The 26,797-nt window shown below is 46.7% G+C and overlaps 2 protein-coding genes and 1 non-coding gene across 21 annotated transcripts in view; 2 read left to right on the top strand and 1 right to left on the bottom strand.

Moving 5' to 3' along the window:
* Nucleotides 1-1,045: 1,045 nt before the first annotated feature.
* TLDC2 (TBC/LysM-associated domain containing 2) lies at nt 1,046-26,796 on the top strand. 15 transcript variants are annotated; one of them, XM_086331927.1, is made up of 8 exons: nt 1,046-1,236; nt 3,420-3,497; nt 5,237-5,398; nt 6,535-6,687; nt 6,844-6,939; nt 7,553-7,688; nt 10,626-10,699; nt 24,305-26,796. In XM_086331927.1, exons 2-8 carry the CDS (start codon nt 3,465-3,467, stop codon nt 25,529-25,531), a joined length of 1,881 nt encoding a protein of 626 aa, XP_086188053.1. In that variant the 5' UTR covers nt 1,046-1,236; nt 3,420-3,464; the 3' UTR covers nt 25,532-26,796. The 15 variants fall into 15 exon arrangements, with proteins under 15 accessions (XP_086188053.1, XP_086188055.1, XP_086188059.1 ...); XM_086331929.1 differs by lacking the exon at nt 24,305-26,796 and adding an exon at nt 11,570-12,860; XM_086331933.1 differs by lacking the exon at nt 24,305-26,796 and adding an exon at nt 12,096-12,218.
* The window catches only part of SAMHD1 (SAM and HD domain containing deoxynucleoside triphosphate triphosphohydrolase 1), a 67,375-nt gene continuing 42,502 nt past the window's right edge, over nt 1,925-26,797 (bottom strand). The window contains exons 14-16 of one of the 5 annotated variants that reach the window (XM_086331946.1): nt 19,340-19,444; nt 18,673-18,810; nt 1,925-2,149 (exon numbers count right to left, since the gene is read on the bottom strand). In XM_086331946.1, the coding sequence (XP_086188072.1) occupies nt 2,093-2,149; nt 18,673-18,810; nt 19,340-19,444 (300 nt within the window). In that variant the 3' untranslated portion in view covers nt 1,925-2,092. Of the gene's footprint in view, nt 2,150-12,691; nt 14,879-18,672; nt 18,811-19,339; nt 19,445-19,474; nt 19,620-21,904; nt 22,157-26,797 lie in introns of those variants that run through there. The other 4 variants (XM_086331947.1, XM_086331945.1, XM_086331949.1 and 1 more) reach the window with 4 other exon arrangements.
* TRNAE-UUC (transfer RNA glutamic acid (anticodon UUC)) lies at nt 4,643-4,715 on the top strand. The gene has a single exon. It is a non-coding gene; the product is annotated as a tRNA-Glu (tRNA).

The following is a 26,797-nucleotide window of genomic DNA, read 5'->3' as shown; positions in this document are numbered from 1 at the left end:
GCCCATCACTTGAATGTTTTCCCCATAATATTAATACAAGTCCTTTCAGTATCCTATCTTCCTGGTTGGGGCGTTGCCCCAGGAGAACTGGTCATGGAGAAAGGATCTGGTGACCCAAGTCCTTTCCACCAAGGCCAGCAAGGGGTTTTTAGAAGCCAAGGGGTTCTAAAAGCCAAGGGGTTTTTACAGCCTCCCCACCACCACATCCCACATTTCCTGGATCCTGCAGAAAAGGGGCTACTTCCAGAACTGACCCTGTTTACCTGGAGGTCTGTGTGAAACAGCTGTAGCTCTGTACCCTGGTCCCCCAGCGGGCAGCTGGCCCGTCCGAGGGTGTGAGCCACCAAAGGGAGTGGGCTCACCCACCCCAAACAGGCTGGGGGACCCTTGCTGGGCATATTTTTTCATGACTTCCTGCCCTGCATGGAGGTCACTTGGTCTGGGACTGGCTGAAACCCCTTCTAACTTTGAGGTTCTGTGTTTCAACAGCAGCATTCACTAAAGTCCCACTATGAGCCTGGGACAGAGAACTACCTGAACCGAGAGCATGCCTACTGTGTGCCAGATACTGGGCTTCCTGTGCATAACCTCACCCCACATCATGACAGGCCAATAAGAATCACCTCCCCTATGTGAGAGAAGGGAAACAGGACCAGAGCAGGGCGGCCTCTCCTCACCCGCCAAGCCCCAGGTTTCCCCTGAAGCACAAGGAGGTGGATGTGGCCCCACAGCTCGACCCTTTCCTGTAACATTTGCGCCCCTTAAGGGAAGTGCCTTCCATGATGGGCTTCAGGCACCATGCGGCGCTCAGTAGCTGTGGGTGAGAGGCTCCAGGAAGAGCCCAGGAGTTCGGTAAACCCCACCTCTTTGGGCTGGTAGGGGTAGAGCAGGGACCTGAGGTGACAAGCTCTTGTTTGTGGGATTTGAGTTTCTGATGGATTAAAATCACAGCCAGGTCCTTCCGGCTGAAACCGGAGCAGGCTCGGGGCCAGGGCATGCCACCCTCTGGGCAGGTATAAGAGCCAGGAGAGGAGGGCTGGAGCCTGGCTGGGGCAGAAGTGACAGCTGTCTGCCAGAGAACCAGGGTACAGAGCTAAAACTGCTTCGTACAGACCTCCAGGTGGACAGGGTCGGTTCCGGAAGTGGCCCCTTCTCTGTGGGATCCCGGAGATGTACTAGGGAAGCCATCAGGCTGGACGAGCTGGAAGAGGTCACCAGAGGTCGAGACTTGGCAAAGTGAGTACACTCCTGCCCTTCCCTGCCCCACTGAGCTACCTACCCCTGCAAGTGACCAAGTGACTGTGCCCAAGGTGCTCGGGTGGAGACTGAGTGGCCATTTGTCAGTGATTTGAGCCCTGAATCTCCCAAAGAGGCAGTCGGTCGGGGGATGGTCTTAAGCACTGCCACTTACCTAGCACCCATGGTGGCTCAAACGGTAAAGAATCTGCCTGCAATGCAGGAGACTCAGGTTGATCCCTGGGCTAGGAAGATCCCCTGGAGAAGGAAGTGGCAACCCACTTCAGGATTCTTGCCCAGAGAATCCCACGGACAGAGGAGCCTGGCGGGCTACAGTCCATGGGGTTGCAAAGAATCAGACACGACTGAGCAACTAACACTTTCACTTTTTCACCAAACACCAGGCACCGTGTGTCATCTCACTGAACTCAGAACAGGAGGATGGAGACCTGGTTTTCAGCCTCCTGGTTCTTCAGGCATTGTTCAGTCGCTCAGTCGTGTCAACTCTTTGCAATCCCATGGACTGCAGCACGCCAGGCTTCCCTGTCCTTCCCTATCTCTCGGAGTTTGCTCAAACTCATGTCCATTGTGTCGGTGATACCATCCAACCATCTCCTCCTCTGTCGCCCACTTCTCCTCCAGCCCTCAATCTTTCCCAGCATCAGGGTCTTTTCCAATGAGTCGTCCCTTCAGGCATTACCTTCATTTATTTTTACAACAGCCCTATCAGGTAAACAAGTATTAGTATTTTACAGACAAGGAGACAGAAGAACAGAGATGTTAAGTAACTTGCCCAAGGTGACAGAGGATTTAGACTCCCTGACTCCAGAGTCTGTGCTCTTTTCACTGTGTTATATTATCCTGTGGCTGTGGTTAGCTCCTTCTTCGATTTTCTGAGTGGCAGTTTCTTTATCTGTAATTTAAGGATGTAAAACATGATGATCAGAAAGATATTACCTTGAGATTCCTGAAAGATATCCAGACATTGGTCAGCCTTAAGCTCTGGGAAGCCTCGTTGGAAACAGTTGGAAAAGCATGTGTGAACACCCTTTGATCCATTATTCAACTTTTGAAATTTATCATAAAAATATAATCAGATTTATGAACAAGAAAGTTTTTTATAATTTTGCTTATAATCACAGAAAATTATAAGCAAACAGAATGTCAAACATTTGAGAAATGATGTACATCCTGTCATGAAATAATATGCAGCCATTAACAATCACATGTTCATGGGACTTTCGTGGTGGCCCAGTGGCTAAGACTCCACACTCCCTATGCTGGGGGGCCCGTGTTCAATCCCTGGTCAGGGAACTAGAGCCCACGTGAAATAAACAAAAAAAGATCCCGTGTGCTGAAACTAAGACCCAGCACAGCCAAATTAAATAAATACATTAAAAAAAATCACATGTTCAAAGGGTACTGAATGTAACTGGAAATTTTTCTTTTGTTAAGCTTGACAAAGCACCTTATAAAGCAACACACTGTATGATCTATTTATAAATGTATGTATATACATTTATATGAAATAAATATAAAGGATGAAAAAATAAACCTGTAGGGGTTGAGTTTATTTTTAAGAGGTAGAATTATGAATATTTTTGTATTTTTCTTTATTCTTTTCTAAATTTCTCAAATTTTCTTTAGTAAATATGTATTGCTCTTTTAATTAGAAAAATGACTATTAAATATATATATCTCTGTTCTTTTGGTCTAGCTTGGCCTTTTTCAAGCTTCTGTTATAATGGCTTTGAGAGAAAACCGAATTGCATGCTGTCAGTCTTGTGAGGGCCTCTGAGACAATCTGGTCCAACATGTCATATGTGGGGAAACTGAGGCCCAGGGGTACATGGCACTTATGCAAGGTCACAGAGGGAAGTACAGGCCCCAGACACCCTGTCTGGGGCTCAGGCAGCCGCCCAAAGGTTACCGTCTATGGGCCTGAATTACAGCTAGAATTTATGGCTAACCTGCATTAGTTGCTAACTACAAGTATGGCCCTGAATGCCGAGCATAGCTGACCTCACAGACTCACTCATGGACAAGCTAGCCTGGGAGTGACAGGTGAGTGGCAGGTGAGAGAGAGCAAAGGGCAGCTGGGTGGGTGTGGAGCCAGCCAGGCGTGCCCCAGGCCCCTCCCTCTCGGCTCCAGGTCTCACTCAGCACTGCCTCCTCCCTGGCAGGGCTGAAGGCTCACTTACTGCCCCTGGCTGGGCTCGGACAGAAGAATGAAAAGTCTCCGCTGGCGTTACACTCGGCTGGTAAGAGGCCCAGCTGGGGCGGGGATCGGTCAGGACAGGCAGGGGAGGTGAGCTCTCTGGCTGCGTGGGGCCTGGGCCAGGGTGCATACAGCTGGGTGGCCCCCTTCTGAGGCCCTCCCCAGCTGGCCCAGGGCTCAGAGCAGGGACTCAGGAAGCTGGGGCCTTAGCGCCCAGCCCTGTGGTTCCGGGACCCTCAAGGAGCAGACTACTGTCTCCATTCCTTCCTCCCTGGAGTGGGTGCCAGATGGAGCTCTGTCCAGAAGCCTGTCCAGTTAGGACTCTCTCCGTAGGCCTGAACCTGGGGAATAGGAAAGCAGTGTCCTGTCCAACTCTTCTCCCCAAGGAGATCTCTCCTGATGAAAAGCCCCAAAGTCCTTGTGTGCAGGCATCATGTGCACGCGTGTGTGCACACACACACACACACATGTTCTGGTACAGAGTGGCAGCTCAGTGATTGATTAAATGAATGAATGAATGAACACACCATTATACATGCCCACTGACACTCACATACAACACAACCCCAGCTCACACCCACACACACACTGAAAGGTAACATACAAAGTTACATTCAACACCTTCTCACGCTGATTTGCCTACACAACTCTATTTTAAGCCAACACATCACACACCTTCACACAAATGTGCATTTTTTTATCGAGGCATTTTTAATTTATCTTTATTTTTGGCTATGCTGGGTCTTTGTTGCTGCACAGGCTTTTCTCTAGTTGTGGCAAGCAGAGGCTACTTTCTGGGTGTGCTGCGCAGGCCTCTCTCTGCAGTGGCTTCTCTTGTTGCGGAGCATGGGCTCTAGGGCACACAGGCTTCCGTAGTTGCAGCTCACGGGCTCAGCAGTGTGGCTCCCGGGCTCTAAAGCACAGACTAAGTAGTCTTGGTGCGCAGGCTTAGCTTCTCCTCAGCATGCAGGATCTTCCTGGGCCGGGGATCAAACTCGTGTCTCCTGCATTGGCAGGTGGATTCTTATCCACTGAGCTACGAGGGAAGCCCTAAATGCGCATTTTATATGAACCTGTGCACTGTTTCACCCATGAGAAACATGCGTTCTTTCACCAGCTCAAAAGGCCTTCTTTCTTCCTTTGAGATAATAATAACATGGGGGTAATAAAAAGCCTACTCTGGAGAGTTCCCTGGTGGTCCAGTGGTTAGGACTCCACGCTTTCTCTGTGGAGGGCCCAGGTTCAATCCCTGGTTGGGGAACTGAGATCCTGCAAGACTTGTGGCACAGCCAAAAAAACAAAAAAGAAGCACATTCTTCTTAGGATTCTTGGGAAAATTCAGAGATTATGCTCACCAAGCTTTTCACACGGGCCTAGTCAAGTGTGTCCTGTTACCTGTATATTCAGCCACTACTATATTATTATTTTTATTTCATGTACAAATGCACACAGTTTGGGAGCTGCCACCTGCCCTTCTCTCCTGCCTCCCAAGCTTAGAACACAATCCCTGGCATCCACTCTGGATCCAGAGCAACCAGGCAGACAAACCTCAGGGGCCCAAGGCCCCATCCAGTGGGCACAGCTGGAAGGGGCCAGGGAGGGAGCTGGCTGGCGGGAAGGACAGGGTCTGGCCTGTTGTGGACACTTCACAGCCTCCTCCGGCTGGACTGGCAGGGGCCCGGGGAAAGGGTGATGAGGTGGCCAAGGCTCTCAGGCTCTGGACATGTGGAAGCTCGTGTCTCCTTGTCTCTCAACGCACCAGGCCTCTGTGTGTCTTTACAGCCCAGCCAGGTGGAGGATGCTCTGTCTGGGGAGGAGGATAAGGAAGAGGAGGAGGAAAAGGAGGAGGACACAACCCCAGCCCCAACTCCGGTTCCTGAACACCCCGTGGTGCCCCAGCTGGCAGGAGCCAGCCAGGTTCTGGGAGCCTCAGAAATGAGTCAGGTTCGGGCACAGTCCGTGGTACAAAGACTTCAGTCCTGCCCCACCCCAGCCAGGTCCAGGGATGCCTGGGGTCCCTCCTGCTCTGTCCTCTGCTCACTATGTTACCTTGGGCAACTCACTTCTCCTCGCTGGGCTTTTCTGGTGAAATGAGTCAGTAATCCTAGCACCACCTTCTTCACTTCACCAGGAGGTTAAGGATATGGTGAACTAATCTTGACTCTTTAAGTGGAACCAGTCCTTGGGAACTGAGGCCAAAGCTGGGGTGGGAATGGGAGGATGAGATGGGGAGTTAGGAGGAGGCAGTCAGTATCTCGTCTATTCTTTGGTTGCTAGGGGCCATGATGGGCCTGACCTGAGTTCAAATCCTGGCTCTGCCACTTCCTCCCCATGTGGGCTTCCGGCAATTTGCTTCATCTCCCCGAGCCTCAGCTTCCTCATCTATAAAATGGGAATAGTGATCCCTTTCTCTGAGGCCTCCTGCTCATTGGTGTTTCCATGGTGCCCCCTGGAAACATGAAAGTACTCCATAACCTGTAAAGCTTTGCCAACAAAGGTCCGTCTAGTCAAAGCCATGGTTTTTCCAGTGGTCATGTGTGGATGTGAGAGTTAGACTGTAAAGAAGGCTGAGCGCCGAAGAATTGATGCTTTTGAACTGTGGTGTTGGAGAAGACTCTTGAGAGTCCCTTGGACTGCAAGGAGATCCAGCCAGCCCATCCTAAAGTAAATCAGTCCTGAATATTCATTGGAAGGATTGATGCCAAAGCCGAAGCTCCAATACTTTGGCCACCTGATGCGAAGAGCCAACTCATTGGAAAAAACCCTGATGCTGGGAAACATTGAAGGCAGGAGAAGGGGACAACAGAGGACAAGATGGTTGGATGGCATCACCGACTCTATGGACATGAGTTTGAGTAAACTCTGGGAGTTGGTGATGGACAGGGAGGCCTGGCGTGCTGCAGTCCATGGGGTCGCAAAGAGTCGGACACGACTGAGCGACTGAACTGAACTGAACCTGTAAAGCACAGGCGTGGGTGAGGGGTGGCTGTTTAACCTTAGTCCTCCTGGGACCCCAAGGATATGGAGCACCGAGGGTGGGAGGACGGGGAACCCTTGCTCACCCTCTGCTCTGTCCCCAGCTCAGTCTCCATCTGCCCCCAAGAGTCACTGGATACTCCTGGAGCCTGGCCTTCTGCACGTCAAGGGATGGCTTCAGTCTGCAGAGCCTGTACAGGCAGATGGAGGGCCACAGCGGGCCGGTGCTGCTGGTGCTGAGAGACCAGGACGGCCAGGTGAGCCATGCTGGGGGCGTTGGGGAGAGAGCTGCCACTAAGGGCTGATGGGTCCCCCGGGGCCTCTCCGACCCCCACAGCTCTGCCCCAGACTCCCCAGCCTGGAGGGGATCTCCAGCTCCCTGCCGGCTGCAAGCTACAAACTCTTCCTTCCAGATGTTTGGGGCTTTCTCCTCCTCGGCCCTTCGACTCAGCAAAGGCTTCTATGGTACTGGCGAGACCTTCCTCTTCTCCTTCTCTCCACAGCTGAAGGTGATGCTCTTTTTTTGTCTTTTCAAGAATTTTTATTTACTTATGACAGCACTGGGTCTTCACTGCTGTGTGCAGGCTTTCTCTAGTGGTGGCTAGCAGGGGCCACTCTCCAGTCTCGGTGCTTAGGTTTCTCATCGTGGTGGCTTCTCTTGTTTTGGAGCATAGGCTCTAGGGTGGGCAGGCTCCGTAGTTGTGGTGCATGGGCTTCGTTGCCCAGTGGCAGGTGGGATCTTAGTTCCCCGACTAGGGATAGAACTCATGTCTGCTGTACTGCAGGGAGGATTCTTAACCACCGGACCACCAGGGAAGTCCCAGGGCTGGTTTCTTTGTGTGCTTTCCTCTAGCAGCATTCAGCTCATCAGGTTCAAGCACAGACAGCGTGGATGGGAGGGTCCAACCACGACTGGGGTTTTGCCAAGCTGATCTCCTGACTTTCTCCCAGAAAGTTGACTCCTCCTGCCATCTTCCCTGACAAAGTGAATGGCACCTCTGTCTTTCCTGCTGTTGAGACCAAAAATTTTGGAGCCCTTCTTAACGCTTCTTTCACACCCTATATCTGATGAGCTGTCAACAAACCCTGATGGCTCCTCCTTCTCTTTCTATCTCTACCCAGAATCTACCACTTCTCACAATGTCCTTTGCTGTCACCCTGGTTCAAGCCACCATCATTACTTGCCTGTGTCCCTGCTATAGCCTCCTAATGCTTCCGCCTTCAGTCATCACAGTACCTGGAGTGAGCCTTTTAAAAGGTAAGTCGAGGACTTCCCTGGTGGCCCAGTGGCTAAGACTCTGAGCTCCCACTGCAGGGAGCCCAGGTTCGATCCTTGGTCAGGGAACTAGATCCCACATGCCGCAACTGAAGATCCTGTGTGATGCAACTAAGACTCGGCACAGCCACAGCCAAATAAATGTTTAAAATAAATGAAGTCAGAACATATCACTCCTTGGCTCCAAGCTCCCAATGGCTTCTTTTCTCCCTCAGAGAAAAGCCAAAGTATTTTTTCAGAATCTGTTCTTATTTATTTGGCTGCATCCGGTCTTAGTTGCGACACGTGTGGCCTTTCACTGTGGTGCACAGGCTTCTCTGTAGTTGCTACGCAGGCTCAGGAGTTGCGGCAGTTGCTCCGAGGCACGTGGGGTCTTAGCTCCCCAACCAGGGACTGAACTCACATCCCCTCCGTTGGCAGTCAGATTCTTAACCTGTGGACCACCAGACAAATCCCGAGTCTTTAAAATAACCTACGGGTCTCTACGTCTTCTGGACTCTCTCTGACGTCATTTCTTGCTACTTTCCCTCTCCCTACACTGACCTCAGAGCTGCTTCCTAAACAAGCAAGCCTGTTCCGACCTCAGGGCCTTTAAACATGCTGTTCTCCCTAAGGTTCCCTCCACAGGATCTCCGTGTAAGTCAGTTCTCACTTCCTTCAGGACTCTGCTCAGATATCACCCTCTCAGCAGGACCCTTCCTGCTGTTTACATTTATAGCACTCCAGCTGCTGGAAACTCTTATCGCCCTTCTCTACTTCTTTCTCCTAAGCATTTGTCACAGCTAACACACTATTTATTTTACTTTTTAACCTGCCTCCTGCCACTAGAGTGGGAGTCCTAGGAGGCAGGAATTTTTGTCTGTTACATCACTGGTCTATCCAGTACCTAAAAGAGTGCCTTGTGCTAAATGTAAAAACAAAACAAACAAACCAAAAAACCAAACTCTTGAATGGAATGATTTTTTTTTTCCAGGCAATTGCTATGGTCTTCCCAGGCTATTATTATGGAATCTCATCTTTTCAAAAACTTGGTTAATTTTTGCCTGTCTTTGGTCTTCTGGCATCTGTGTTCTTCATGAATTCCCACCAGTTCCTTGACCCTCATTCCAAGAAGCATCATCTTAATTTTTTCTGTAGCAATGTTTATCTTCCTCCTTCAAGTCTGAAGGTCATGTACCTTGAGGAAAGTAGAGGAGGAGCTGAATAGTTCTGTCTTTTTGTGGTCACTTGTTAATATTATCTCTTCTGAGCCCAGGGCTTATCTTCGATTAGTCCGTTTCCTTGCTAAAAACCTTTTGGTTGCTCAGAGCACTTTTTGCAACTAATTACAGGCAATCATAGGCTATACTTTTGCAGCCCTTTAAAAATCTTTTTATTAGCTAAACTGACTTAAAAAAAATAGTATTCTATTTATTTTTGGCTGCGCTAGATCTTCATTGCTGTGCTCAGGCTTTCTCCAGTTGCAGCGAGCATGGCCTACTCTTTAGTTGCGTTTGTTTGACTTGAGATCTCGGGCTCTCATTGCAGTGATTTCTCCTGTTGCTGAGCACAGGCTTTAGTGCAGGCTTCAGCAGTTGCGGTGTGTGGGCTTAATTACTCTGTGGCATGTGAGATCTTGCTGAACCAGGGATTGAATCTGTTTCCCCTGTGTTGGCAGGTGGATCCTTAACTGTTGGACCACCAGTGAAGTCCTAAATTGACTCTTGAATAATTTGTTCACTTAACATCTACACCATGTCTCAGGAATACTGCCAGAATCAAGACAGCCTTCATGGAACTTACATGTTACCAGGGCATATTGTCACTGAACAGGGCCTGGAAGGAAGGGCTACTTTAAATTTCTCTGGGACGACATTTCATCTGAAAGCTGAGCAGTGAGCCTTCTGAGGATCTGGGGGAAGAGCATTCTGGGCAGAGGGGTCAGCAAGACCCTGGAGCAGCAATAGCTTCAGGTCTCCCAGAACAGAAGGGCCAGGGTAGATGAAGTCCAGGCGGTAAAGGGGGAAAGAGGTTGGAGAGAAAATCAGGGCAGAGCACGCTGGGCTTTCGGCTGTTGTTAGATGCTGGATTTTATTCTCATTGTCAGGGCCATTGGAGAGCTTTAGCAGAGGAGGGCTAATATCTAATTTGATTTTTTAAAAATAATTATTTTTTGGCTGTGCTCACTCTTTGTCACTGCACGCAGGCTTTCTCTACTTGCAGTGAGCAGGGGCTACTCGCCAGTTGCAGTGCACAGGCTTCTCTTGTTGGGGAACACTGGCTCCAGGTGCTTAGTTGCCCACAGCATGTGGGATTTTCCCCCATCAGGGATTGAACCCACGTCCCCTGCATTGGCAGGTGGATTCTATACCACGGAACCACCAGGGGAATCCCTGATTTAATTTTGAATAGCTCACTGAGAGAGCACACATGGGCTTCGGGGCAGGAGACAGAGAAAGCAGAGACCCATTAGGAGGCTGTGATCCAGGAAGGAGTGACTGGCGGGGACAGAATTGGTGGTAGTCAGGGTGTCTCTTTGGGGTGGGGATCGAAACACTTGTTGGGTGTGAAATAGCACTGAGGGTGTGCAGGCTTAGTGTTAACTCCAGTGAGAGCAGGAAACAGTTAATGGTAGAATCAGGGCCTGGCTCCTGATGTGGACTTTTCCCCTCCTCTCTCCAGCTTCGGAAGCAGGAAGCCTCAGAGGGTTCTGGTCTATTCCTAGAACAGAAGGGCTTTGGGGCTGTGGGAATTCAGACTGGAGGGCAAGAGGAGGTGAACTCCAGGGAGACGGAGAGAAACTGCGAGTTAGGAGCCTAGAGTAGCTCTGGTGCCTTAGTCGGGGCTTGGAGGTTGTTTCCTTCACCACACTGCCACCCAGTGGTCCAGAGTAAAACTGCATGAGCAGGACTCCACCAATAACGAGGTTTCTTATCACAGGTCTTCAAGTGGACCGGAAGCAACTCTTTCTTTGTGAAAGGCGACTTGGATTCTCTGATGATGGGCTGTGGCAGGTGCGTGTCCTACTCTTCCCTAGTCTTGAGTCTCGAGGTGGTCTGTACTCTGGTCCTTTCCCCTGTCTGGAAATGCTGGGTTAGGCAACCCCAGACAAAATGGGGGAGGCTGCTGGTTAACCTTCAAGAATCTCCTCTCGATAGATATTGTGGCACTGCCTGGCCTCCCAGCCAACCCCCTAAACTCTGCTCTAAGTCAATACTGAGAGGTGAGGATGGCGTGAAATGTCCCCCAAAGTGTTTACTTGATGACAGCATGTGTGTGTGTGTGTGTGTGTTGGGGGGTGGGAAGTGGAGTGTGTTTTACACGGTCAATCTTGCCTCTGGTGTGACCTGCATATTCAGGCAGACTCAGTCTTATCCTGAGGGCACAGATGACAGCACTGCTTGATTAGCACAAGTTCTTCGCTCTCCCAGCTGTCTGAATAGCCTCCACAGACAGGTGGACTGACACAGTCCCCACCAGCCGCTGCCAATTTGCAGTAACCCACTTCCCAGCTCCAGCCTAGGTTTGCTGTCAAGAGGGGACTAGAACGGACGCCCTGGTCTGACGTGTTCTGGGCTTGGAGTCCAAGTTTATGAGAGTCCGTCCTTTGGTTAAGGCATTGCCATCTTAATGTTCTTAAGGTTCGAAAACTGGTCTGTGGTGATGGTTGCTCCACTGTATATGTGTATCAAAATCATTGAATTGTTTAAAAAAAAAAAGCTTGAAACCCCATGGGGGACAATGTGTGAGTCCTTAACAATTTGGGACAAACTGGTTTCAGAGGAGATGAGACTAAGGCAGAGTAGTCACGGTGTGGCCAAGGGCTGCTGGGGCAGGTCTGAAGGGTGCTGGAGGGAGCTGTGCCAAAACTCTCCTCTCTTTAGTGGCCGCTTTGGGCTGTGGTTGGATGGAGACTTGTACCGTGGGGGGAGCCACCCCTGTGCGACCTTCAACAATGAGGTACTGGCCCGACAGGAGCAGTTCTACATCAACGAGCTGGAGGCCTGGGTCCTGAGCTGATGCCACGGCGGGCAGCTTCCTGAGGCAACAGGCGTTCAGACCTGCCCCCGGATGCTGACGAGGCTGCGCTCAGCCAAGGGAGCCCGCTCCATCCGAAACACAGATGGAGAAGTGTCCGGTGTGGACTGTGGCTGAGAGCAGCCTCTTGGCGCCTGAGGACCAAGACAGCTGTGGAGACAGGCCACATTCTACTGAGAGGGGATTTGACGGAGTAAAAGACAGTTATACCTCACCCGAGCAGCACAAAATTCCTCAGGAAAATGATCCTTTTAGAGAGTACACAGTTAATGTGTGTTTATTGTAGAAAAACCAGAAGATGTAAAAAAATTAAAATTGACTAAAATTCAACCATCCCCTAAAACACTAACATTTTCATGTATATCCTTCCAGACAGTTTTCCAAGGAGGTGTATAGGATTCTTCTCTATATACTTTGGACATTATTTTAAAGAATATTGTCAAACCACAGACACCTAACTCAAGCAGTGAAATTAATAAAGACTCCAAAATAGCATTCTTCTTTTCCCAGAAAACTGACCAGTCTGCTACCACTGTGCTGGGTACTTGAAGATCTCTTATTTAATTCCACAAGGAAAATATGAAAGCAGCAAATGAACTATATGCACATTTGGGTAAAGAAGCTGAAATTCTGTAGATTCGGGAACTCAGGGAGATTAAACAAAAAGGAAGGGTATTTTTTCTGGCAAAAGAGGAACTTAGAAAAACTAAAAAAGAAAAAAAACCCACAACCCATGCTAGAGCCTGCCTCCTGACAGAATAAGATTCTTTATCACGCCATTACTTGCCTTTATTGAATGAGGAAAACGAAGTAACATAGGGCCTGTTAAAACCATCCCCTCAGAAGACCCAGCACAGTACTGAGGTACACTCCTAGACCAAACACAGTTCTTTTGCATAAAAGGGTCAAAACTGGGCACATGAGTGTGAAAGTCACTGAGGAAGACACCACTGATTTCAAGACAGAGATACATTCATGAAGCTTTATTGCAGCTGTTTCCCTCACCAGGATGAAGTGACCAGGCACTTGAACCTGCAGTCTTATTTACATTCTCAAGGTGACAAAGCTCAGTAACTCTAGAGGCCAAGCTGTTAATGTTAAAGGCTCCCTTTTAATACAATAGTGAAGATGCTTCTTTTTTTTTTTTGATTTTTTTTTTTTTTGAAGATGCTTCTTAAGAAAAATTTAACCTTGTCAATGGCAGGTGGTTCCCATAATTAAAACAGTTGCAAAGAGCATAAAGTGCAGCTGCCAAAAAGTAACAAAAGATGCAAACAAAACAGATTCAAGTTGTTCCTCAGAGAGCACAATGATACACTCTGAGATGACAAAATTCCAGAATAAAACAATGATGTAAATGGAGGAGTGGCAAAAATCAAGCAATCTTTGCAGAGAAACATTACATTCTTGACCTTGGGCCTGGACACATGAAGTCTGAGGTGGAGGATTCCCCCCACTGGCTGTTTTGGAAGCACCGTGGCCAAAACGGACATGACCTGGTACCATGACCACTTCCTTTGGGCTTCTAGGAGCCCACTGTATCCACATCCCCATCACACAGCACTGTGGTGGGAGAGGAGCACGGTTTTAACTACTCTAGGAATTAGGGTCAACTCGATTATCTACTGGGGGTGGGAGAGGGGTGACAGAGCAGAACAGCAGACATTCCAAACGCTTGTCACCCTAGTGTCAACAGAGGAGCACCTGGTGACACAGTGGACGGTGGCAGCACCCCCAAGATGTTGGGGGTGATCTTCTGCCCTGTGATCTGAGCTCCTCCCTGCTCCCTCTTGCTCTGACCCAGAGCCAAGGCTGGCTCCCCACGCCCAGGCTGCCAGGGAGGCTTCTGTAAGGGTGTGGTGAAGTACAGGATGCCAGCGCTCACGACTGCACTCCCCACGGACCTGCCTCTGGCAGCGGCCGGATTTAGCTCTAACTCCAGAATCTGTTTAGCTCAGGAGCACTGCTCAACCACAGTGGTGGCTACTCCACTCCTGGAGGTAGAGACACAAAGGGGAACCTGGAATTCACTGGGTAAATCACTTTGTCTCAGCATAGGCAGCCAGTCTTTGCCCTGAAACTCATCAAATGCACTGAACTGGCAAAAATGAAGCCCCAGCTCTGAGCAGCCCTGAGGGCGGTTCCTCCGAAGGCCTCCGATCAGCACCCAAGTGAGAGGCAGAGGTCAGAGTTGGGGGGCGGGGGCGGTGAGCTGCTTTCTCCAGGCTGGGCAGTGGTGGAACCCTCAGGGAGGGGGCAGTGAGCACTCAGAAGAGAAAGAAACCCACACGGGCTGGAGCCACAGCTGACCCAGAGGACAGCCTGGTTTGGGGAGTCCCTCTGCTACTGGAGCTAGGGGGTCTCCTATAAGGCAGTTTTATGTCCCATTTCAGAGGAGGCCAGCACCCTCAGATCTTTTCAACAAATCAATCAGGCCTCTCATTGAAGAGCTGGAGCCCCTTCGTGGCCCTCCTATACTGTTGACCCCAACCTGGCAGTTTATGGGGGGCTAAAAGGGTGAGGGGAGGTACCTTTCACTAATATTGCAATCACTCAAGGAAAGCTAGCCTCAAATTCAGGGTGATGGGCACCTCCTCAGGGGGCCGGAGTTTCACGTACTGTTTTTAACCACGGCTGTTCATGACAACCCCAACTGCAAATTCCAGTGTGCGCCTTTGTCTTATTTCCACATTTTTTAAAAAACAATCTTATGTCATAAGAGTTCAAAGTACTTAAAAAAGCTGTTAATTCTAAGAAAATAGACTGCTAAAGAAGAAAGACTGATTAATATTAAAAAGAGGCAAGGCAGCGCTTTCCACAGCTCATGTTAATAAGGTCTGCCTAGTACCTGTTCCTCTGGATAAAAATGACTTAGTATGTGCGTACATTCAAGATATAAAATATAAAGCACTAGCTGTCACTCCATTTGTAGACTCTGTGATCAAATTCCCTAAATTAATTGTGCTGGGGGAGGAGGGAAAGGGCATGGGAGGGGCTTTTTGTAAACAATCGAGTGTAGACATTCACATCGAGTCACTTGGGAAAAGCTGGGCTTTGACTTTGGCCGCTTCCTGGATGCCAGCTGAATTCCAATCCGATTTCCGAGGTGTTATAAGCGGGGCTACAACGTCACCATCCTGTCAAAGACAGAGTAACTAGGAATAGAGAAGAAAGCCAGTTCTCGTGGTTTTGAGTGAATGTCTCAAGCACACATATCCTCGTCCTGCAGATAGCCTGCTTCTGGACAGACTTACTCTTGGGAAACCCTGGATGGTGTATATGCTTAATTAGAGACACACGGTCCTGGGAAGGGAAGAGCTTTCAGAGCAAAAGCCACCACGCCAGTTCTTTTCACAGATGGCCAGAAGCAGCACGTGGCCCAGCTCAGTGACCCCTTCCCTTCATGCAGCTTCCGGGGACGCACCTTGTCCTGGTTTTCCAGGGAAAGATGGAATGTGCTGGATCCTTGCTCGACCCTCTTAGTCTCCCCTGTAACAAATGGCCCAGGTCTACAAGATGGCAAACAGGGGAAAGATAGTGTGTACCTGTGGAACTTGACCTTTGCTCCATAATCAAAGCTGTCACTTTGGCCTCAGCCTCCTAGATTCCACCCAAAACAAGGGTTGGTGTCGAAGTGAAGCGACACTACAACTGGAAATCAGAGTGTAAGAAGCTAGGCCCTCCAACGCCTGACTCTATCCTGAACTGTTTTTGAACTCGTGGCTGGATTCTCTAGGCTACATGAGGGTACAGGACTGTCAGAGCCTTTACTGCACAAGGAAGAGAAGGCTGGCATAGAACACTGTGGGCCTCACATGCCTACTTGCTCTCAGATCCACTCTCTGCCTCCCTCTGCCCTGCTCTGCATAACAGGAGCGGCTCTTGTGAACCACGTCTCCCAGCTCCCCTGCCTACTGGCCTCCAGTCAGGTTGGGCTAGTGGGAGGCACTGGTGGGAGATTGGAAGAGAGGTGGGAAGAGAAGTCAAGGTGCTTCTATGAGTTCTCTGGTCAGGTACAGTGGCCGTGACTCTGCTGTAAACGCTGACCTGAATGTGTAACTTTCCTGCTTAAAACACCCCAACGGCTCCCATTGCTCCAGGGCTCCTGGCTTACAGGACTATGCACAGAGCCCAGATCTCACCCCTAAATGCACCTACTTTTCTGTCACCTTCCAGTCCCCCACCCTCTTTACCCAGTTGACTCCTCATCCATCCTTCAGGTCTCAGCTTCCAAGCCCTTTTTTAAAAAATTGATTAATTTTTGGTTGCGCTGAGTCTTCATTGCTGCACACGGGCTTTCTCTAGTTGTGGCGAGTGGGGTCTACTCTCCAGTCGCAGTGTATGGGCTTCTCACTGTGGTGGCTCCTCTAGTTGTGGAGTGCGGGCTCTAGAGCACTGGCTCAGTAATTGTGGTACACGGGCTTACTTGCCCCATGGTACGTGAGATCCTCCCAGGCCAGGGATTGAACCCGTGTCCCCTGCATTGGCAGGTGGATTCTTAACCACAGGATCACCAGGGAAGTCTTTCCAAGTCCTTCTTTAAGTGAGTCTTTCCCAACCAACCAACTCTGGCATAAACCCTTCACCTTTTTGCTCCTCTAAGACTGTACACACTGCTCTGACCCCAAAGTACTTACGCACTACTGTGATTATTATTTACTCGAGTTTTTATTGTCCCCAACTAGAGCGAGACCCTCGGGAACTGTCTCAGGTACTGTTCCAAGCCTGGTCCCGGACACAGGACCTGAGGGAACACTCATTCCCTGAAAGAATGTATCTGGATTTAGGGTCCAACTTGAGTTGCTGAACTTGAGTAGCGTCTTGTCTCTCTGTTTCCAGTCTCTCCATGTGCCAGTCTATCTGTCGCTAGAGTCTTCCTTTCTCATCAGGGGTTTAGTCTCCTTAGAAGCTATAGTTCTTAAGATGGACATACTTCCTATATTCCCACAGGTCTAGCTAGAGATAAAAGCCCAGAAGTAAATAATAACTACAGCAGGGACTTCCCTGGTGGTACAATGGACAAAAATTTGCTTGCCAATACAGGGGACATGGGTTCAATCCCTGGACCAGGCTGGAAGATCCCACATGCCATGCAGCAACTAAACCCATGCACCACAACTACTGAGCCCGTGCATCACAGCTCCTGAAGCCTGGGCACCTCGAGCCTGCACTCCACAACAGAAGCCACTGCAGTGAGAAGCCTGTGCACTGCAGTAACGAGTAGCCCCTGCTCACTGCAACTGGAGAAAGCCTATGCACAGCGATGAAGGCCCAGTGCAGCCAAAAATAAATCAATAAAATTAAATTAAAAAATACATAAATAATAAAAAAAACATAAATAAAATTGCTAAAAGAAAATAATTATAGCAGCACGGTAAGTCTTGAATACTCTCGGCAATTCCCTCCCCACTGTGCATAAGAATAACTCTTAGCTGATTATCAGTGCTTCTCCACAATCAAGCCAATTCCTTCTGTGTGCCCTGTCACCTCAACAATATGACTTTTCTCCTCCAGTCAGACCAGTCTCTTCATAGCTCCCAAACACACCCGACTTGTTCCAGTTTCATTTTTGTGTAGCTCTCATTTCTCTCTGCTACTCATCCAAACACAATCCAGCTTTTGGATCTAGAAGAATCCTCCCTCCTACCTGACAGCTCTCTCAACTCTGAATACTAAAAGACTTCCCTGTGTCCCTCCCTCTGGCATTTGACAAAGATCTGATATACTGGGCTACTCTTTCACATCTAACCTTTCACTTTTGTTTCCTTCAGTATCCAATGCTTGGGGGTTAAAGCAGGCAGGGTGCTGTGACAGACAGTACTAGACCAGGAAGCAGAATGCTGCTTCCAACCTACCTACCAATCATTTGTTCAATCAACAACTATCAATGTTCTCTGTGCCAGGCATCCACCACGTGCAGGTCAATAAAGGACCATTTCAACAACATTCTCTATGGGATTGGCAACTAGTGAATTTAAATAGGTTACAAGTTTGGAAATGCTGAGTTTACTCAGCACTGGGAAAGTGATTCTACTAATAAAGTGAGCAGGAATTAACCGGGTTTAGGTAGGAAACAAAAGAATTACAGGTAGAAGAAACAGGTCTGAGGCACAAAGGACAGAAACTTGTCTGCTAGTTCTAGTAACACTGAAGTCACTGGTGGTCTTAGTGAGAGTAGATTTAATACAGGCCAAGACCTTGGAGATATTGCAATACATGCAAAGTATAATAAAATGACTGGCAAAACTACCAGGGTGTAAAACAGACAGCTAGTGGGAAGCTGCTGTACCGCACAGGGAGTTAAGCTCCGTGCTCTGTGATGACCGAGGCGGGTGCGACGGGGGTGAGTGGCAGGGAGGCTCCAGAGACGGGATTTATGTTTACATAGAGCTGATTCACGTTGTTGTACAGCACAAACTAACACAGCATTGTGAAGCAATTATACTCCAATTTTAAAAATAAAAGATTTAAAGGGCAGCTTAATGTGGAAAAACTTTTTCCCCCCCAAATCAAGTCAAATGACTATTATTTTCTTTTTGTTTTATATTGGAGTACAGTTGATTAACAGTGTTATTTCAGTTTCAGGTATACAGCAAAGTGATTCAGTTATTCATAAATACGTATCTATTCGTTTTCAAATTTAAGTTGTTACATACTACTGAGCAGAGTTCCCTGTGCTATACAGAAGGTCCTAGGTCTTTGCTGGTTATCCATCTCAAATATGGCAGTGTGTTCATGTCAACCCCAAACTCCCTAACTATTCCTGTTCGCCCCCATCCTTCACCCATGGTAACTGTAAGTTCATTCTCTAAGTTTGTGAGTCTGTTTCTGTCTTATAAGTAAGTTCATCAAACGACTATCATTTAAATGAGAACTTTTCAGAGGGAAGTAAAGATTGCTTGTGGCTTTTACTTAAAATTTCTGTGATGCATGTGAATAAGTCACCCACCTGTGGCTTGGTGAAGTCATTGATTAAGCACCAATGGACGAAATGCTGTCGTGCAGCAAACAGAGTCTTTTCATCTGTCTTCTTACAGTAAACTCGAATCAGCTGCTCAGCAAATGTCTCTGGCAAAAACTGAGAAACCTTTTAAAGAAGGAAAGGTTTCACTGTCACCCTGAATTCACATGCTGAAGAGAGATCAGCTGTTCCTAAGCTCTGCGCTCGATGTGGTATTAAACACCCCATGTTGTCTTGGTACTTTATACCAATGATTATCCAAAGAAAAGAATTCAGGGTAACTGTCATCCTGCACGATGTCCCATAATTTTATGTTCATCAATATGAAAGGTTTGTATGATATATGAAGACTACAGACTCTCTCACAGAAGATATACAAATAAGCACATTTAACTTAGAGGACTTCAACCATGATATTTCTGTCCCACCAGACTTATAAATTACCTTCTAAACCAAAAAAACGGAGCTTTCTTCAAGTTCAGCAAACAGGAAAAACTGGCTGTTAAGATGGTCTAGTCTATGAAAATCATGTATACTTTAAAGATATGTTTCTGTTTCTTTTTTTAAAACTGTATACATTGACTTCAGAGCCTAAGCTGCATGTAAACTGCAACTTTACTACAAAGATTTGCCAAATGCCACTGTAAGTAGTTACCTGGTTTCTAGTAATCATGACTGCCTTGCTGAGGTCACTCTTACAATAGAAGCGAACATGATCAATAGGATTCTTGTCTTCCATCCCATAATCCATGTTGATAACCTTAATACAAGCAATAAGTGAGCGATCATGTACATAACAGCAATGAGAATTTAATTCAGGACTGTGAGGGTATCACAAGAAACGAAGCTGCACTCTCTGGAGAAGTAGGAGCCCTGCTGGAGTGGCTCATAGTGGAACGACAGGAGTTCTGGTGCATGACCCATAGATTTGAAATCTGGGTGGAGTAAGGACAGACATTTTGTGCTTTCAACATAAGTAGGGTATAAAGTCAATATACACTATGTGACAGACATGTGCCAGGCACTGTTGTGCAGAGATACAAGGACGTTTGATAAAATCCCAGCCCCTACAGACCACATGGCCTAGACTAAGGTAGAACAAATAATTATAAAAGTAATTACTGGGAATTCCCTTGCTACGGTACAGTGGTTAGGACTTGGTGGTCTCACTGCTAGGGGCCTGGGTTTGATCCCTGGTCAGAAGACTAAGATCCTGCAAGCTGTATGGTGGTGTGGCTAAAAAAAGAAAAAAAAAAGCTACCAAGGAAAAGCAAATGGTGCTGTGAAACTTTGTGACCTGAGAACCTAGTAGTCTGGGGCTCCTAGGCAATGAACCCACTCCAGTACTCTTGCCTGGAAAATCCCATGGACGGAGGAGCCTAGTGGGCTGTGGTCCATGAGGTTGCTACAAGTCAGGAACGACTGGGTGACTTCACTTTCACTTTTCACTTTCCTGCATTGGAGAAGGAAATGGCAACCCACTCCAGTGTTCTTGCCTGGAGAATCCCAGGGACGGGGGAGCCTGGTGGGCTTCCGTTTATGGGGTCGCACAGAGTTGGACATGACTGAAGCAACTTAGCAGCAGCAGGCAATGACTAGAAATATTCTCCTGGGAAAAGTGATTTTACTAATAAAGTGAGCAGAAATTAACCAGGCTTAGGTAGGAAAGAAAAGAATTTTAGGCGGAAGAAACAGCTCTGAGGCACAAAGGACAGAAACTTGTCTGCTAGTTTTAGTAACACTGAAGTCACTGGTGGTCTTAGTGAGTAGTTTTAATACAGGCCTAGACCTTAGAGATATCGCAATACATGCCAAGTACAATATGATGACTGGCAATAAAACGAGTAGAGCTGTATAGTGATAGTGACAGAAAAGCAGTTTAGAAGTAGAGGAAAATGGACTTTCCTGATGGTCCAGTGTTACGGCTCTGTGCTTCCATTGCAGGGAAAAGGTTTGGTCCCTGGTGGGGGAAGTCCCGCATGCCACATGGCGTGGCTTAAAACAAACAACAATAAAACAAAAAAGAAGTCGAGAAATAAAAGAGAGACGACAACTCTTAGAAGTTTGGTTGTTAAAGAGAGGCAAGAGGGGAGAATATGGAGTGGACCGTGGTACCCAGGAAAGGTAAGGGGACAAGCTGGAAGAAAGGAAGGAGACAATAAACTGAAGTTCCCAATGAGCTAGGAACAAGAAAGTAAGGAAGAAAGGAGTCTGTGTACAGAGATGGGATGCTTAAATTAGTGAATTTTAGAGAAAGGGCCTTTTTCAATGTCAATAAGGTTCAGAGTGCATAATCCGCTGAGTGTGCTGGCTGAGGTGGAGGGGATAAAGTCATTGAGGTTGAGGATACGGAGATCAGAGCTGGTGTCATGGGACTATGAAGCCTCTAAAGATGATGGCAGGAACTGGAGTGAGTGGAGGGCTCTATACTATACCAAAATCTTCAACCAAGAGGACAGGAGCTGGTTTAAGGATGGCAGTCTCAGAGGAACGGGGATCTTGCATGGGGTCTGGAGATGGTAGTAGGGAACAAAAGGACTGATGACCAAGATCTCTTGACCCTGAGGAATGTGCTTTTCCTGAAAGAGCTGCAGGGGAATAAGCTTCTCAGGGGACAGCAGGCTGCATGCAACAAAGGCAAAGAGATAGTGAAGAGGCTGAAGATACAGGTGCATTAATTATGGAATGGAAATTCCTAAGGGCTTCATGGATAAGTTCAGGACAAGGGAAGAAACTGGAAGTGAAATAACAGGAAGAAATAGAGTAATGTGGCGAGGATAGTGCAAAAAAAAAAAAAAAAGAACAGATGATGAGAGGGGCTTTTCCTGTGAGTGGTGACAGAAGAAAACCAGTATATGAGCTTTGGTGGCGATGCTCCCTGTGAGAAGCGTGGACATCTGAGATTCAGCTGTGGGCCAGAAGTGAGCCCAGCATCTGCAGTACATGGCTGACCCTCCCATTCTGTGTGGTCCACTGGCTCTGAGAGCTGCATCCCTCTGACGTGAGGGAGAGCTGCTCAGTCCTCCCCATGATCCCGGGGCTGGTGCTGTCACAGGCCCCTGTGTAGTGCCATGTGCGAGAGCCCTGATGCAGCCTTGACATTTTTACCCATCATGATGAGGCATGAATACTAATCAAATTTTCAACCATTTTACAAGTACTCCTAGCTCTTAGGTATTTATTTCCTTGGCTTTAGAATTGGAATAAAAGGTAATCCTCATTTTCTCTACAATGTACTGTAAATTCCTCCTTTAAGCAGATTTATTGAAACAGTTATTCTTCCAGAGGGCAATGTTGGAGACCCCATTCTTTAAGGGCTCTCGGGCTCAGTGGGTGTGGCTTGTGGGCTCTAAAGTGTGGACTCAGTAGTTATGATGCTCGGGCTTAGTTGCCCCGTGGCATGTGGACTCTTCCTGGAGCAGAGATCGAGCCAGTGTCCCCTTGGCAGGGAAATTCTTAACCACTGGAGCACCTAGGAAGTCCCAGAGACCCCATTTTTAACCAAGGACTCAAGAGTAAAACGTAGCTACAGACCAACAACTACATATTTTTAATTCTAACTAGCAAATTATGTTTTACAGCCCATTAGATAATCATAAAATTACTACTCGCAGTCTTAAAAGGAGTCACGCATGGTAAAATGGACCACATAAATATATCACACTGTAAAACTTAAACTGGAATGCAAACACACAATAAGAAATGTAGTTAGCAATTTTACTTGTTTTCTCAGAATATAGAAGGGCTTTACCCATCTTAAAATGGATAGTTATTTTTTCTGATTATGAAACTCTTATACCACACTCACTATAAAAAGTCACCTGCAATTCTACCACCCAGGTAGAAACAACGTTAATATATCCAGGATTTTTCAGTGTGTTCACTGTATACACACGTGTATATAAATTTAAAGATACAAAAATAAAATAATTCTGTATGTACTTTTTTCACTTATTATAAACATCTTTCCATGTTAAAAACAACTTTTAATGCTTCCATTATTCCACTGACATATACACTTTCCCTCAAATTTCACACTATAATAATGCCACAATAAATATATTTGTGTTTTGGTGCAAAACTGATTATCTCCTTAGGACAAACCTCCAGACTGAAATTGCCAGGTCAGTTAAAACTGACCCAAGTTTGATCTCTTGTGTCAATTTACACTTCCATTATCACATATCTTTATTATCACAAAATCTTAAAAAAATTTTTTTCGTCTTATATATCTGAGAATCAGAAACTCATTGCATCAATTTGCCTACAGGTTAATAAGAAAGTTAAACTTCTTTTCATGCCTACTGGCCATGTGTACGTCAGCTATGCATGAGGCCACCTGGACGGGGATGCACTGGGAAGTGGGAGACTACTAGGAGCAATGCTCGGCACTGAGGGCAAGCACAGACATGTGCAAGCCCAGGGGTAACATTCCGGAGAGGGAAGCCTTTCAGAGCCTCAGGAAGTCAGGACGCGAGATCCCTTTATTCTGAGGGAACTTCATCTAATCAAACAGGAAGCTGCAGCCGATCTGCAGATCTAAGGCACTTGAACACGCAGCCAAAGAAATAGAAAGGGGGTTCAAGGGCAAAGAATGGTTATAGTAAGATTGCCCTTCACTCAAAGATGCATCAGCAAGAAGATAAGAATTGAGAGGCTTATGGAAAAAGTACACAGGGAAGACTGTCCTGAGATTTCAGGAGTAGAACTCTGAAAAGAATTTCTTACTAGAGATCAGAAGAAAATATTAGAAAGTCATTTGGCATTTTCATAGGATATAAGAAGACACTACATTCTCTACGAAAATAGGAGTAAAAAATCTTAATATTTTCCTTTGTGTGTGTGTGCTATTAAAAAATTATTGGTATGTATTACTTTATACCTTGGCCTAGTGGTTTGCCCTACTTTCTTCAATTTAAGTCTGAATTTTGCAATAAGGAGTTCATAATCTGAGCCACAGTCAGCTCCTGATTTATGCTGATTGTATAGAGCTTCTCCATCTTCGGCTGCAAAGAATATAATCAATCTGATCTGGGTATTGACCATCTGGTGATGTTCATGTGTAGAGTCGTCTCTTGTGTTGTTGGTAGAGGGTGTTTGCTATGACCAGTGTGTACTCTTGGCAAAACTCTGTTAGACTTTGTCCTGCTTCATTTTGTACACCGAAACCAAACTTGCCTACTACCCTAGGTATCTTCCTATTTTTGCATTCCAGTCTCCTATGATGAAAAGGACATCTTTTTTTGGTGTTAGTTCTAGAAGGTCTTGTAGATCTTCATAGAACTGTTCAACTTTAGCTTCTTTGGCATTAGTGGTTGGGGCATAGACTTGGATTACTGTAAAATTGAATGGTTTGCCTTGGAAAGAAACAGAGATCATTCTGTCGTTTTTGAGATTGCATCCAAGTACTGCTTTTCAGACTCTTTTGTTGACTATGAGGACTACTCCATTTCTTATAAGGAATTCTTGCCCACAGTAGTAGATATAATGGTCCTCTGAATTAAATTGGTCCTTTCCTGTTCATTTTAGTTCACTGATTCCTAAAATGTCAGTGTTCACTCTTGTCATCTCCTGTTTGACCACTTCCAATTTACTTTGATTCATGGTCCTAACATTTCAGGTTCCTATGCAAGAATACACAGAAGAACTGTACAAAAAAGATCTTCACGACTCAGATAATCACGATGGTGTGATCACTGACCTAGAGCCAGACATCCTGGAATGTGAAGTCAAGTGGGCCTTAGAAAGCATCATTACAAACAAAGCTAGTGGAGGTGATAGAATTCCAGTTGAGCTATTCCAAATCCTGAAAGATGATGCTGTGAAAGTGCTGCACTCAATATGCCAGCAAATTTGGAAAACTCAGCAGTGGCCACAGGACTGGAAAAGGTCAGTTTTCATTCCAATCCCAAAGAAAGGCAATGCCAAAGAATGCTCAAACTACTGCACAATTGCACTCATCTCACACGCTAGTAAAGTAATGCTCAAAATTCTCCAAGCCAGGCTTCAGCAATATGTGAACCGTGAACTTCCTGATGTGCAAGCTGGTTTTAGAAAAGGCAGAGGAACCAGAGATCAAATTGCCAACATCTGCTGGATCATGGAAAAAGCAAGAGAGTTCCAGAAAACCATCTATTTCTGCTTTATTGACTATGCCAAAGCCTTTGACTGTGTGGATCACAATAAACTGTGGAAAATTCTGAAAGAGATGGGAATACCAGACCACCTGACCTGCCTCTTGAGAAACCTATATGCAGGTCAGGAAGCAACAGTTAAAACTGGACATGGAACAGACTGGTTCCAAATAGGAAAAGGAGTACATCAAGGCTGTATATTGTCACCCTGCTTATTTAACTTATATGCAGAGTACATCATGAGAAATGCTGGACTGGAAGAAACACAAGCTGGAATCAAGATTGCCAGGAGAAATATCAGTAACCTCAGATATGCAGATGACACCACCCTTATGGCAGAAAGTGAAGAGGAACTCAAAAGCCTCTTGATGAAAGTGAAAGTGGAGAGTGAAAAAGTTGGCTTAAAGCTCAACATTCAGAAAATGAAGATCATGGCATCCGGTCCCATCACTTCATGGGAAACAGATGGGGAAACAGTGGAAACAGTGTCAGACTTTATTTTTCTGGGCTCCAAAATCACTGCAGATGGTGACTGCAGCCATGAGATTAAAAGACGCTTACTCCTTGGAAGGAAAGTTATGACCAACCTAGATAGCATATTCAAAAGCAGAGACATTACTTTGCCAACGAAGGTTTGTCTAGTCAAGGCTATGGTTTTTCCTGTGGTAATTTATGGATGTGAGAGTTGGACTGTGAAGAAAGCTGAGCGCTGAAGAATTGATGCTTTTGAACTGTGGTGTTGGAGAAGACTCTTGAGAGTCCCTTGGACTGCAAGGAGATCCAACCAGTCCATTCTGAAGATCAGCCTTCGGATTTCTTTGGAGGGAATGATGCTAAAGCTGAAACTCCAGTACTTTGGCCACCTCATGCGAAGAGTTGACTCATTGGAAAAGACTCTGATGCTTGGAGGGATTGGGGGCAAGAGGAGAAGGGGTCGACAGAGGATGAGATGGCTGGATGGCGTCACTAACTTGATGGACGTGAGTCTGAGTGAACTCCGGGAGCTGGTGATGGACAGGGAGGCCTGGTGTGCTGCGATTCATGGGGTCGCAAAGAGTCGGACACGACTGAGCGACTGATCTGATCTGATCTGATCTGATGCAATATTGTTCTTTACAGCATTCGACTCTACTTTCACCATCAGACACATCCATAACTGAGCGTTGTTTCCACTTTGACTAAGCCTCTTATTCCTTCTGAAGCTATATCTCTGCTCTTCTCCAGTAGCATATTGGGCACCTACCAACCTGGGGAGTTCATTTTTCAGTGTCATATCTTTTTGCCTTTTCATACTGTTCATACAGTTCTCAAGGCAAGAATGCTGAAGTGGTTTGCCATTCCCTTCTCCAGTGGACCCCCTGATGTGAAGAGCCCACTCATTAGAAAAGGCCCTGATGCTGGGAAAGATTGAAGGCAGGAGGGGGAGGGGATAACAGAAGACAAGATGGTTGGATCACATCACGGACTCAATGGACATGAGTTTGAGCAAGCTCTGGGAGATAGTGAAGGACAGGGAAGCCTGGCATGGTGCAGTCCATGGAGTCACGACTGAGCAACTGAACAACAACAATTACTTTTTTGATCAAGAAAACATTTAAAAATCATTATATACAATGCTATATTAATAACATGACCACAATTACATAAAAATATTGACAATATTGACATAAAAATATGTCAAAGAAAATTTTGTTCATTGCTGTTTAGTCCCTCAGTTGTGCCCGACTCTTTTGCGCCCCCATGGACTGTTAGCCCAGCCTGTCAGGCTCCTCTGTCCATGGAATTTCCCAGGCAAGAATACTGGAGTTGGCTGTCATTTTAAAAATCTGCCTAATGTTAGTTTTTTCTGTGATATCATAGGTGATTCTCTTCTATCCATCTTTTTTTCTATATTTTCCAGATTTTCTAATGAACATGTACTACTGTTATAACAGGGGTGGTAGTGATGCTTTACCTTAAATAAATTCTTTGCTTAGCAT

Source organism: Bos grunniens, chromosome 13 (genome assembly GCF_055505025.1).
Source record: "Bos grunniens cultivar Pamir isolate PY7600 chromosome 13, Bosgru_T2T1.0, whole genome shotgun sequence".
Taxonomy (NCBI): domain Eukaryota; kingdom Metazoa; phylum Chordata; class Mammalia; order Artiodactyla; family Bovidae; genus Bos; species Bos grunniens.
Note: the sequence above shows the minus strand (reverse complement) of the source record. Positions and strands in the feature narration are given on the sequence as shown.